Raw genomic sequence first — 14,973 nt, 5'->3', positions numbered from 1 at the left:
TCTGATCATTACAAGAGGGAACACCAAGCTTTGTTTCCCACAGAGATCTGATTCATGCAGTCTGCAGCTGTAGATTATCAAATTCAGCAACACTGTGCAGTTGAAAGCATTAAATGTAATTTCCACATACTCTCTTAAAATCCCGTAATTTATCATTATTTTCTGTTATCAAACAAAATTATGAAAACATGATTTAATATTGGGAGGTCACAAAGAAACTCTGACAATTTTTCTTGTCTTTCTAAAATGCTTGATTTAATAAATGCAGATATATCCTAAAATGTCAATCAAATTCAATAAACAAATATTTTCATTATTAGTCAAATCTCATCATTTAGGATCCATTCCTACCACAACAATGAGAACTTTTAACTCATTTATTAAACTGGAAGAAAAACTTCATTTTAAAACTTTTTGAGGGAGTACGAGCCATAAAATTCCAAGTTAAGACTTTGCTGTATTGGGAAAAGAACATGAAGCAAACAGTTTTCTGTTTTAATTTTGAAAATGGCACTCAACTCAATTTGAGCTCAACACAAATTATAATGATTTAATTGATATTGAAAAGCACTTTTGCATTTGAAATTCTTTAATGAAGCATTAAAACACTCAAGAAGGAAACTCCAGGCCTTTCATTTGCTAAACATCAGTTACTAGAGAAAATAAGCTTATATTAAATTACTTTGTTCAGGACCTTAACTAGCACGCAAGAAAGAAATCATGAGCCTGGGGTAGGTACAGAGAGAGTCCCTCCAGTGGGCAACAAGGTACTCCCAGTGTCCCTTCTATAAGGGATTGAAAAATATTCTTAGTGACCGGGCCTGGCACAGAAAGACCCAGGTCTAAGATTCAGTATAGCTATGATTAAGTAGTGTTTTCCACTTGTAAGACAATCTGCATCCTAAAGAATCTTTATGGGTATTTCAGCAATTAAACTCACTCAATGCCACTAAAATGCACCATTGCCTTGGGGCAGAAAACGAAACAGGGCAAAGGCACTGTACTGAAGAGAGGGGAAAATTCAACCAACTAAAATAGTGGGAAGTAGTATGTGCTCCGGAGAGCACCTCAGCTTTCAGGTTGTATCAAATGACCTATTAAAAGGAGTAGCTTTGCAAAGCTGTTCAGAATTCCTTTTAAGCAGTTTTGCTTCAATGCTTTCCTAGCATAACTTAATTATTTTAATTAATACTGGTTAGCATAAAGTTGGCGATGATGAATTAGTCCATTTCCTCCTACTACTTACCAACGGTATTTGCTGTCCAAAGTATTGTCACTGCAACCTGGTCGTAGCATGAATACTGACTGATTGTTATATTCTGCACATCTCCAATCACGTGTTTTCCCACCGAATTCAGATACAGAGTGCAATCTAAAAATATGAAGAAATAAACATTTGAAGCAAAACATGTTAGCTGATGTTCTTGTGCCATGCAAGAGCAAATAATCCACAATCTGCCGGCAGGACCTAATCCGGAAGATCTGTTCAAGCAACTAGTTTCCAATATATCCCACATCTTTCCATGTGAATAAAGTAAGAATTAAGTTAATTTCCTAATACCTCTTCAAGACTGAGCAAAGTAAAAAGTACATACGTTATTTATTCTATAAAAACAAGTACTGCACAGTAAATCTAACTGAAGCTTTTGTCCCAGGACAACGAAAAACAGTTCAAAACTTCTACAAATCACTGAGCACAATCGATCTGATCAGTTGCAAAACCTAGTTCACTAACTCCAAAGCAGATCACCAAATTGTAATACCACTGTAGCTTGTACCACAGTATAAATAACACACGTATTGGAACTCCCAGCAACAACTTTTCTCACCAATTACTCCAAAGAATGAGGACTACCATTTATTTTGTGCATGTACGGTGCTTAGAGCAAGAGACTGCTGGTCAGTGATCAGGCACATCGTGCACAACGAACTCTGTGGAGCCTTTAGAACTGATGCCCAAGAAGTGCTTTTTAACCACAGATATAAAGATACTGCTCGAGCCTGGCCACAGAGAACATTCTCCTTAAATCCATCTCATCTCTGTTATTCATTCTGTAACCAAATCCCCACAGATCGTTCTCCCTCCAGTGAATCCAATCAGAACTGCTTTTGTCTTGTTATCCTACATTAGGCCTCACGAAATTCAGTGTATTCCCTAAAGTCACAGCTCTGTGGAGAAATGTCAGAATTAATTAAAAAAAAAATAAAATACAAGAAAAACATCCTTGACCTTGTTGTTGAACTTGCCTATGACATTAAGCATTCAAAACACGGAAACAAATAACCCCAAGTTTTATTACTTTTAGGCTGACGTTTTGTGGCAAGAAGAGAAGTAGTGGCAAGGGAATTAAATAATACTGGAGCATAGTACACATGTAGATGGGTATGCATGAATAAACATTCAGCTTCTGAACTAGCGAAGCCAACAAAATCTAGAAACAGTTGACCAACAGACTATACATTATCGCATTTGACTGATGATTAATTAAAAAAATCTAATAAATCTGATAGATTTGCCTATACAGAGTTTGTAAAATGAAACATGAAAATCAATTGTTAGTATAAGGCAGTACAGGAAACTAAAATTTAATTCAGAGGTGTGATCTTAAAAGCAAGGAAAGAAAAACTATTAACTAAAAAGAAAACCACTTTTTACTATGAACAACAATGGTAAGGGGCCTTTTATGCAACCGTCAGGCAGTTCAGAACAGAACAGTCTGTACCATACGTTGCCTTTTGTGCAAGCCGGGCCCTCGGTACTGGCTCTCCTGCCTGTAGAATCCTGTTGCTCCAAGTGAACTGGATGACAGCATGAACTTCCTCTTCGGAGGACAGAGTATCTCTTTCAATGGAAAGTTTGAAGTAACAGCTTTTTGCTAGGTCTGGATCTAATTAACAGCAAATCCAAGATTCTGGATACTGGTTACTAAAATTTTATGGTCAAATGACAATTTGCCAAAATGCAATATAGTACAAATGTCTGAGGTTTGACTGTGAGTCATTGATTTACAGTTTTAAGGAAGAACAGATTTTGGAAGAAAACAGCAGGGAAAATTTACACACTTTTCAGGAAATGGCTTCTTTTAGTTGACTACAAATGAAACACTAAAACGTACAAATATTTGCTTCTCACTTGAATAAATAACCTAACCATAAAATTTAACAGCATAAAACAGTTTGCAAGAGTTGCTCTGTGACAAAACAAAAGCCTTTAATTCGGAGCCAGCAAGCTGCATTCTCTTTTGTGCTGGCTTCTTCACTATCAGTATGTGTTTCCATAATATACAAACTCTTTAGCCCTGATATCAGGGACCTCTTTCCCTAGTACTGCAGAACTTAAATAACTCTTTTGTCCAGGAAGCGTGCGGTGCCAGCAGAGTTCTGAATTAACACTTGTTGCTGGTTAATCCCAGTTCCTGGTGCCAGAATTAATGGAAAAACAAGACAGATACTTGGATTTAAACAGGCTCTGTTACGTCAACTAAACTTTACTGATACTATTTCCTGTTTTTTTATGCAGCTAACGAATTGTAACTCTCCTGTAGTGACCACTTAACCCTTGTATAATCTGATATTACTTACATTTTGACCATTTTCTTCAAGTTTTCATATCAGGTTAGATAAAAAATTGGTATTCACAACGAATGATTCCAAATTCAGAAGTTAACATCAAAATAGAGGAACACAAGGCTGATCAGAATGAAACAAAAGCGCTGCTGTCGGGTTTCCGGCTACGTGCCCTCCACGGTGAAGTTCTACCCACGCTCAGCATCTGAGGTAATTTCTTTGGCTCGGCAAACAAATAACGGGGACGTGCACTGGCATTACTACAAACGTGACTTCTGTGAGTTAGGGCTGTCTCTTGACTGCGCACTGAGCTCACATTGATGCTGGCCCCTGACTGTCCCAATAAGGGTAAATTCCCAATGTAGTCATAGTCGTACTGGACCGAATAGACAACACAGATGACAAAAACCTTTAAAATAATAAAAAAAAAAACCCAACAGGATACAACCATTTAGCAAATGTTTGAAGAAGTTTAAGAAATTATTGCCGCAATCTGCTTATTACTGTTATCATGCTGGAAATTACCTTCCTCTTAGCCACGTTGCAGCAGATCACATACGACGCTGTAGCCACATCGGCTACAGTACAAAAAACCCCCGTCTTCACAGAAAATACAGATTGCAGTTTTCTGCTGACCTGGTCATTTTGCACTGAAGCCAATGATAAAGCAAAAAGGGTAGTGACTTCCTGCAGGGAAGTTTCCAGCAGAAATACCTCTAAATACTCAAATACCTCTGAATACTTCCACTAACTGAAGAAAGACCACAAATCCTCAAACAGTCAACATTAATCCTTACAGAGAGGCATATTTTTAATTTATTCCCTGTATGCAAACTACATAAATTCCCTACTTTAAGAAACACCCCTTACTCCATTTTGCTCCAAAATTAGATTTCAGGGAAAGGATGTATAAAACTTGAAACAATGTTTTCCTCTGAATGTGTGTGTAGTGAACCTGTCAATGACTACATTCTTCTACAAAATAAAATCTTTCTCTGTAATTCTCCAGCCAAATATCAGGCAGTTGACAAAAATCAATCTGAAAGTGAAACTCTACAAATGATGAGACATGATTCTAATGAGTGAAATACGGGAAGGAAGAGCTCTACCAGAGTCAGTGGAAACAATAAATTTTAAAATTATTTCAATACTAAACCTTTTATGCTATTCTAGAGCCATTTTTTAAGACATGTTGCTGTATACTGACCATTGTGACAGATTCCTTATTTTAGTGAACGTGGTAGCAAATGTTCGACTTACTGTCATATTTAAAGGTGATATTGAGTAGTCCGTTGCTCTTGGTGACTGGTGACAGGCCCTGCAGAGAAATACCAGGAAAATAACTTGAATAAAACAGGCTTTTTTGAATCTATGTAGATTTTTATTTTGTAAATGGTTTTCTGGAAGTTAATGGGATTTGCTATTTTTCTTCTTCCGTCTGGACACACCGTCAGTCACGCACTCTGAACACGGCCCATGACGGACCAGGAAGCCCACACCTGCACGCACTCACCTGCTGTTGACTTTCTGAATGTGATACACACACAAGCAAAAACCCCAATCATTTTGACATATACTATAAACACATTTTAAAGAAATTCTTGCTGAAAAGAACTTAACTAGACAAATGACACAGAGACAGAATTTCAATTCCAAACTTTCTGTTGATTAGTGGCTAAAATCAACAAAGAGTTAAAGGCGAGCAGGTGAAACACTGCACTTCCAGCTGGAACAATACAGATACATTATATCCAGAGACTTTTCCAGTGGAAGCGCATACTGTAGAGAGCCATTAAGCTACATCAGATACCCCTTTTTATTATCAAATATTACCCAAACAAACACTGCTATCCTTGCTGAATGTCACAGAAATTAAGGACAGGCAAGAGAACTATGCTATTGCTCCCCCAGGGAGGAATCCAAACACATCTGGAGGCTGCTGAGTCTGGTGTCCCTTCAATACCTGCATAGAAGAACTTTGGACTTCAGTTACTTTTCAGAAAGCATTAAACTCGCTCTTAAACTACAACACATCATATCTACTCTTGTATCTTACTAGATGAAATCACTGATTCTCATGGCAGTAACATCATCCCTGGAATGGCAAATAACATCATATTTACCATTATCTTTTAAAAATACTAGTCATTTACATGAAACGTTTTGTGGGATTTTTTTACTACTACACAGTAAAGAACAGAAGTTAGGAGTACAAAAGGACCACAGCAGTAATTAGAGGTTGTCAAGAACATGCATGAACGTGCACTATGTCTCACCAAAATGTAGTAGTCAGACACGGGTGCTTACAAAGAAAAACAAGGTATGAGTTAAGTTACCTTTAGGAGGTGTAAAATTTTACATAAGGGATGAAAGCAAGGCACTGACTCACTTCCTTCTTCGGTGGCTTTTCATTCATTTAGATATGATTTAGTTTAGCTTTAAACAAGCTGTTTTACTAAAAGGCTTCCTGAAACAGGAAGGCTGCAATGTTTTTCATACTCTTAACTTATCTGTTAATATCTGTTCTGGCTCATTTTCTGTTTCTCTTAAGCTATCTAAAACCTCAGTTAACTTACTACTGCAGCAAAATAAAGTCATATTACTTGTTTGATAAAAAATACACAAAAAATGTTCACAAAATAAGCCTACTGTCTTTTTATATTCATAAATGGAGAGCAAAGGCAGATAAGCCATTAAGTCAATGGTTACTTGTCTTCCTTTTATAACCTAGAAATTAAGTTTTGGGAAAGTGAGAAAACAAATTTCACCCGACACCACTGAAAATTAACACAAGTATTTTCATTCTTTCAAGTAGGATTAAGACTTTTGGATCTTTTATACTCTGGATTTAAAATATATTTATTTATATGTGTGTATGTGTGTGTGTATACATACATATGCTGTGTGTATATATGTGTGTATATATATATGTGCAGAGTGTGTGTGTGTGTGTATACACATATATATATACAGATATACACACAGCGACACTTTTCATTGTTCCTTTTTAATTTCTTTGACTGTATTTCTACTGGGATTTTGCTGACTACACAAAATATACAAGCAGAAGTATAAATCAATATACTGCAGTCATTAATTAATAATATAGATGCAAAAAGCAAATATAACCACAGGGCGAACTCTGCTGAAACTAAGAAGCACATGAGACTTACTGGTTGAAAGAATTTGCTCCCAAGCGTATAAAATGTACGAAAAGGCTATAGCAATTTGGGAGAGAAGTAGGGTCACCTTAAAAAGTTGAACAAAATATTTATCATATAAGTTAAAAAGTATAAATTAATCAGCTGATTCGATCATGTTAAACTTCAATACTAATCCTCCAAGTACTTACTCCTGTGAGCTTAATAATATACTTTGCCAGGAAACATTCCCTTGTATTTAAGCCATAAAGTAGTTGTGCTATTTAATTAGCTTATAGCTAAGACAATTTGTTTAGAGCATCCTACTTTAAAGCTATAAATACTAATGTTATGGCCCCAGGGTTCTACATTCTTAGTTAATTAACCACTAACATTTGCTGAGTTTACATGCAGCTTTTAATTTATTCTGAACTTTGCTAGAAAGCAAGTCTCCATTGCCTGGACCTTTGTCTGTAAAACCCTTTGGTCCACATACTTCTATGCACAGAGACTATTTAGACAAGAAAATAGCCCAAACTTTTTTTCTTTTTTTTTTTTTTTTTTTTTTTAAGAACTATAGCCCACTGATCTTTAAACAGATAATCAAAGTTGAAAGATGCACAAAAGTTAAATTGCAAACAATGGCATTTGTTAAAAAGTAGCTTTTTTTTCTCTCTCTCTCCATAACAATATTAAGGTCTCACATTATATGAGCCCAAAGTGCAGAACTCTGCAGATGCTAAAGGTTCAAATCATGCATCTTACACTGGGCAAGCAAGCCAAAAGGGCTTTCCCACCAGAGATCGCATATCTCAAACCACAGAGATCAGTTGTTGGGTATGTTCCTCAACCCACATCAACAGCTTGGATACTTAAGATTATGATCCTGAGAGATCTTAAATCAGCATAATTACAAAAAAGACTAATACGCATCCCCTCCTGCAGAATAATTGACTGCAGCTCACCGAGAGGATCAAGGCACATGCAGGCATTTCATTTTATTTAAATACCCAACAAACACCCACCTTTCAAATTGAAAAGGTGGATTATCAATGAGAGGCAGAGACACTATTACACTAAATCAACTTTTTTTTTTTTTTTAATGTTTTTTGCAGGACCTATCCTATACAAATGGTAACAACTTACGCATTTAGGACAATTGTTCCCAGCCCTTATTAGGCCAGGAAGGAAGGAAGGAAGTTCGGATTCCATTTTCAGAATAAAGCTTAAAAGGAATTTTAACCTCAGGACCTAATCTTGCTTCCAAGAAAAGTCAAGTTTAACTAATGCTTGCCATCAGGACAGGCTATAAGTGAGTTAATACAACAGAAAGAAACATAAATTCTGCTTAATTTTTATTGTTGAACTTTTCCCTGTTCCTTTTAAACCCAAGTGTGCAGCTCTTCACATTCCCAGTCAGGCTAAAAGTAACATTATATACACTTCTGTCAGAATCGGAGATGACACTGGTGAATGCAGAATTGCCCTCTGAATGACTGTTTTTACAAATAGTATTAAAATAGACCACAGTGTTCCAGTACCTCACTTTTGAGTGGGGACTCTGTCATTTAATAAAGACCATTTATGAACGTGAACAGGCCCCGTCAGGCTGCCGCTTTAACAGCGGTACGAGGAAACAGAGATACATGCGAGCACTAATTACAGAGATCTGGTAATGGCGGTAGGAAATCCCTGCCCCTCAAGCATAGCCCCGTGCACCAGACCAAAACAGTAATCACGATTCATCTCTCACGTGTTATTAATCAACACACACATGGTCCTAATTTCACGCTCCCATGAGGCAAATTGAAGGGACAATTGTTTCTGAACTCTAACATCAAGATGAATAATCAGCGTTTATCATGCTCATTGCTCAGTAAACTAAAGGCTTTATATGTGACATCTGCTCTTTTCATTTAAAGCTTCCTTGATGCCTTCAACCAAGTTAAAATATTTTCTATTTCCAAAGTCATCAATGAAAAAATGAATCATCCGTACTACCTGCACACCTGCCTTTTGGACTGCTCCCAGCAGAACCCATAATCCCTGCTAACGCATGCGATACGGCCTGGGTGCAGCGTACTGACGGCAGAACGAAACCGGAACCCTGGGCGGATGGGTTTGTACTGTTAGTGCGATCCCCTTGGAGTGACTGACAATTCCAACTATAAAGTCTGTTGGCATTTGCCAATATATGTATGTTCCTGCACTGCACGCACTAATTATGGGGATAACATTTTAAAAAAAAACATCTCTGACTGGAGAAGTTTTGTTAATAAAAGCGAGTTCAAGGAGCAATAGGCTTCTCGGTGCCTATTTCATATTTGAAACATGAAATTTTCATTTTAACTTCCTTAATAAGTTGCCATCTTTTGTATTCCTTCTTGTAAATTACTATGTTGTTTGCATAAAAAAATACCAGATTTGGGTTGGTTCTTTGTTGTTAGCTATTTATTGTTTCACTGCCTCATCTTTAGAGCCACTGTGCATAAATTCAGCTGCAGAGGAGTCAACTAACTGTATCCTTGGAGCATTTGAAAGTTGAAACTGGCCTAGGTTATGAAAGATAAAGCATTTTTTTTCTTCATTGGGAACTCCATGTTGGGGGGAGGCTTGTTCTCAAGCATAAGGAAACTTCAGAAATCAAGCCCAGCCTTCGTAGCAGTGAATGCAGTTCAGAGACTCTAAATTCAGAGACTATTTAATTTACTGGTGCTGCAAAACCACATAGTCTAAGCTCCACACCTCCTTCCCACAGCTCACACTTTAAGAAGAATGATGATACAAAGAATACATTAAAGAGGTAGGAAACACAAAGTAACAATTATAGGCTACAAAATTACATAAATTAGCTAAATCAATGTGTAACGTTCAACCTTCAGAAAAAATTTAGTCTCCAACAGGTCCGTTAACCATTTCAGCAGTGGCATCACAGAAAAGCAAACAGTGAAAATCTTCTAGAGATTGATATAATGAAATTAATTAGTACCAAGAGCAAAAATAAACAGTGTGATAGATTGCTGGAGCAGTAGAAAAATTTAAGAGAAACCCGTAAAAAGGACAACACCAGAAGCATGCACAGATAGGGAGCAATAAGCGTTCGAGCAGCAGATTAGAAAACCATCTCTCTGTAACTACTACAAAGATGTAGAGACACAGGTGAACTTATGTGGAACCAAAGCAGAAGCTGGACATGAAAAAAGACTAAATAATACAGTGCCAGTTATTCTTAAGTCAAAAGGAACTGTCAAGATCAAAACAAATTAATGAGACACTTAAGACCACACAGAAAGATGCACCCTTGATGATACCAGCATTAAATATCAACAGTATGGCTCAGAAAAAGGATCGCCGAATGCTATATCCCATCTGGAATACCACTCTTACAACACGCAAATGCATAAAACAGGGTGGTTGCGTTGCTATGGAAACCTTCCCTCGTCCCTCCTGCAGAACCTGCCACCCTTTCAAGGCAATTTTTGCTAACTCTGAAAAGCTGCTGTTGAGCGGGAAGCCACCGCACAGGCTGACTGGCCTCTGCTAAACGCCGTTTACACCAGCGCCCTTGAGAAGAGACACTTCGTGCTTCAGGGTTTTCACCTTGGTTTGAGCACGCGCAATTCCTCGGCAGTCAGTGGCATAATTACCACCTCCAATCAGGTCTAGATTTAGTAAATAGTCTTTCCATTACTGTTTTTAATTCTTTTCCTGCGGTGCCTCAAATCATCAAAACTTGTCCTGAGGGATCCCAGGATGCGGTTTCCTAGATCCACCCTAAAAACCCAGCACCTCCGAGAACGCTTGGCTTCCACGCTGGGCAATTTGCAAATGCTATTCTGACCAGGCACAAGCAGAGTCGATACACCTTTAATTTATTCATATTTGAATTTAATATTTGAATTTAAATTTAATTTAACGCTCCCTAATCCATTGCTATCCCTAACCTTTTTACATCCCCTTGCTTTCAATCCATTTTCTAAGAAAAACAAAATAAGAATTACCACCAAACATTTAATTTTCCTTGAAAGATCAACCAGAAACCCCTCTGGAATGATATTCACCACATAGAAATATTTAGTAATAACCAATGGCAAGAGGTCCAAGATAAACATACATGGGAATGAATTTAACAAAAAATTAGGAGTCTGATATCAAAACTCAATATCAAACTTTAAAAATTATCAATAATATTTGGATTACACCATCTCTACAAACTGCACCACACTCTTAATACTTGAAGTCTCTTGCTCTGTTCAGCAGGAGATCACACCGCTGTTCATCCACTCGATATCCAGGACAGCTAGCTGGTTCTTCCCTAACACATTCCCCTCAAGAACAGTCCGTCACGTCCAAAGATCCCTCTTGCTCTTCCAGGTGACTTGTGAAAAGTCAATGGTCAGTCTCCAGGTGTTAGCAAACCACTTTTACACAACCGTCCCTTTGAGCCAGAGTATTGGGATCTCCAGCAGATCAGTTCGGCCCTTGCTCCGAACGGGACGAACCTTTGCTTCACGTGCCCCTGCGCAACGCCGTGAGCTCCGCGGGGCAGCTCGGCCTCCCGGGGAGCAGGTGCCTGCTGACCTGAGGTGGTCACAGCACGCCTCCCTTTGAGGCTGCCGGACAAAAACTTTTGCCTATTCCTTCTCCGTCTCCTAGAACACAGCTTTTCCCCTTAGCTTAAGCCTTGTCACTTGGAATAAACGTTATGAAGCAGTCACACTAGCCTTTTTTAAGAATGTACTAGCTAACTTAACTGACAGTCAAAACCTTCTAAAGAGTAGAAAATACAAAGCCAAAGCTCAGTTACCCTGAGCTATAATCCACGTATAACTTAATAAAGGTTCCTGCAATAAGAATCTGTGAAATGAGACGTTCTCTTAAAAAGAACATGTAATAATATTTATTTCTCTAACCAGACTTCAGGGACTGGGTCTCCTACTCCCTTTGAGCAAGGTATAAATACAATTGTTCTGACCTTTTGAAATCATTAAATATCTAATTTTTCACATAATCATTACATTATCCATGGTTTTATGGTTGACTTACTACATAGGTAATTACATTTAGTCTGAACAAATTCTTCTGCCATTTGAGCTAGATATGGTTTTCTCATGTTCCTCCTATCATGAAAGGATATTGCATAAAACAGCTGCTGACTTAAATCCTATCAGAAGACAAGGTGGTCCCTAAAAGCATGCATGTATACTTGTATGCCAGCTAACTTCATGGTGGTCCTTTAGGATATTGGGGTGAAACATGCTGAGTGAAGATTACTCATTACAATGTATATTCAGACCTATAAGAAAGAAAGAAAAAGCCCCACAAAATACAGTAGAAAATGCCTTTATGTTATGTTTCATTTCTGGCTATTTTAGTTTCTATTTAAAAGAAATGCAATGTGAAAGGTTAGCTTACACTTTATTAGGCAATCCAGTAAGAGAGGTAAGAAATCATTGCAGGCTACAAACACAGTATGTACACCAAGACTCCTGAGTACACGATATGGCTCTGCACAGCTGTTCCCTGAATGTATGTCCACTGGTTTACTTTAAGGAACACACAGGTCTTAAAGCCACAATTTAACAACAATAGAAGCAAGTTTAATCTATACAGTTTGTCTCCTACTGTGAAAATCTTAAGTCTCTGAGTCAAGCCTAGGAATTCAATGCAGCCAAGCATGGCAGAAAAAGGGTACTAGCTCTTATTTCTTTCATGTAATTTGCAAGCTTGCTTTCAGAGTTTTCCATAGCCTGCCTTGCCACACTTAATTTTTCCTATCTTGTGTGAAGAAAGTATAGTGGCAAATTAAAAGCCTTACTGAAAAAGGAAAAAACAGAATAAATATTTGCAAACAATGCACGCTCCCCATTAACGTTATTTAAATGTGTTAGTCTAAGGATACTTGGACAGGAGCCAAAATTCTGTAGCTAAACCAGCGTTCCCCTAACCGTGGGACGTGACCCCCGGCAGGGAACCAGGAGAAAAGACGAGGTGTTTGGGCAGGGGAGAACAAGCAGTGCCAGGACGGTGCATGAATGGTGCTCGTGACTAGGAAGGAATGGGGTGCAAATGGTAGAGCTGTTTTTAGATGGGCCCAGGACAAATCAATTTGAGAAACACTGCCTTGCACTATAAATAACAAATAAATAGAATAACTCACTCCTGGAATAATGAGCGAGGAGAAATTAATCACGCTTGCTATGCGTGCTTACTGCTTAACATCCAACATGGTATACTATAAAATGAACAAGCTAGTTAATTATTCCACCCAAGTTAAAGAAGAATATATTTCTTCTTATCAAGGGAAGCTATTCAGAACCTAAATAAGCCGACAGTATCTCTCGCACCGAGAGGAACAATTGCATAAGCATGGAATCTTAGCTTTTGCTCAAGCGCTTCTAAATGAAGGTATCTAGGAAGCAAAGCATCTCCACCGACTTCACTGACCACCTATTTATGTGCAATCACACAGAGCACAAGAGGCATGGTCTTAGTCTCCCCAAGATTTTAAGAGAAAGTTAGAACACAATCAATAAAAGGTTTCAAGAGGTGACTGAGAAGCATGAGAGAACACTGGAGATAAACAAAGAAAAAGAAAATAAATAAATAAAGCATAGGCACCATTTCATCCATTTTGCTTGCAACACATTAAGAAAGGAGGTAACTTCCAGAGGAGAGACCATCAGGGAAAGAAGGAAAGCAAAGAGAAGAATACTTCGGGGCTATGGAGCAAGTGGAAGAATGGTTTTTGCAAGAATTTATGCACATTAAGGTTTGCTGCTCCTCCTAAATCAGTAGATAATCATTCAATATATACCAGTTCGCCAGCTGTCAGAAAACAGTTTTATGATCTCAAAATATATACATACAGATCAACTTCAAATACTGGTATCCTTGAAATTTGATGTTCATAAAAATACAAGACCCACAGTACTGAAATAATTCTGTTCCTAGTATATTCCACAAATTAATATCAAGATGGAATAAATGATACTAGGGAGAACCCTTAATCATTAACTGGATGCAAAAGCTGTGCTGGAATTTCTGAATTTCTAATGGTGATTTAGACAGCTTAAAAAAAAATGGAAAAGAAAATCCCACCACCTCAAAACAAACAGTCCAATGAACAGCAAACCACACAATTTCTCACCCTTCTTTTATTAAATTTTATTAAATTGTATTCAAAATTATGGTTATTTCATTTTTCCTATTGCTCTTTACTTCTCAATCTAACACTAGAAAACAAAACAAAAAAAATAACAACAATTCTGCATAAAACTCTCATCAAATATGGATCATCTGCTTTGTTCATAACTGTTCTACCAAAACAATTCAAATCTGAAATGTACTGCTTTGTTGGTCTGGAGATTTTTATTGCAAACAAACTCATAGCAAGCAGACTGGAGATACTTCAGCGTACAGAATCTTTGCCATTTGTGATTTTCCAAAATGTTAAGAACAGCTGCTTACAAGGAATTGTTAAAAGCAGAACATTATATAAAGCCTGGAATGTAAAAAATTTGACATAGCGTGTCTATTTGGTTTTGTGCGTGTGTTCAGACAGTGTCCTCCCCCAGTCCTAATTCTTTTTTTATATTCTTTGAGAGAAAGTCCTTGAAAAATTTTAAGAGCTTTGCTGTTGGTAAATATGAAGTAGGCATTCTTATAAATTCCATTTTAATTCTTACTTACAGGAATGAAACATGCAGGCGCAACCAAGGAGAGTATTACATACTCACAGGAGCTCATGACTGTAGAGAAAGCTAGTGTCCTTTGGTTTTGTACAATCGATACGTAAATAGAGCAGAGTTTTGATTTTTCGGGATATGGAGGCAAGGATTTAGGGATAACATCACTTTATTGCTTAGAGTGCCACAGAATTCATAAAACTTTTCAAAGTAGATAGGATTTGGGATTGCTCCATCTTAATCCCCCCTTTGAAGTAACGCAATTATCTTGGACAAAAAAAACTTTTCTTGGGAATTTAGAAGCAGAACTGTACTCATCCATTTGATTTAAAAAACACAGGTTAGTAAATAGTATGGTTCAGTTTCAGGAACAAAGAATTATTTGTCTACCCGAATCCTCCATGTTCCAGCTTTGAAGATTCCTTCACCATACCCCCAAAAGTATTTTAATGCCTCACTTGAAACTTGTTTTTGCAGAATAAGATAGGAATAAAAAATAATTTTATTTCAAGTGACACAAGTGTCACTTCCGAAAGTTACTACTGAGCTGCCCTTCACATATTACCCTTTTTTGGGCC

The 14,973-nt window shown here is 37.5% G+C and overlaps 1 protein-coding gene across 1 annotated transcript in view; it reads right to left on the bottom strand.

Moving 5' to 3' along the window:
• The window catches only part of IL17RD (interleukin 17 receptor D), a 74,375-nt gene that overhangs the window by 17,321 nt on the left and 42,081 nt on the right, over positions 1–14,973 (bottom strand). Inside the window, exons 3-4 of the mRNA XM_013955581.2 lie at positions 4,828–4,885; positions 1,247–1,372 (exon numbers count right to left, since the gene is read on the bottom strand). Of these exons, the coding sequence (XP_013811035.2) occupies positions 1,247–1,372; positions 4,828–4,885 (184 nt within the window). The remainder of the gene's footprint in view (positions 1–1,246; positions 1,373–4,827; positions 4,886–14,973) is intronic.

The sequence above is a fragment of the Apteryx mantelli genome, chromosome 12, assembly GCF_036417845.1.
Source record: "Apteryx mantelli isolate bAptMan1 chromosome 12, bAptMan1.hap1, whole genome shotgun sequence".
NCBI lineage: Eukaryota > Metazoa > Chordata > Aves > Apterygiformes > Apterygidae > Apteryx > Apteryx mantelli.
This window is presented reverse-complemented; position numbering and strand designations above follow the sequence as displayed.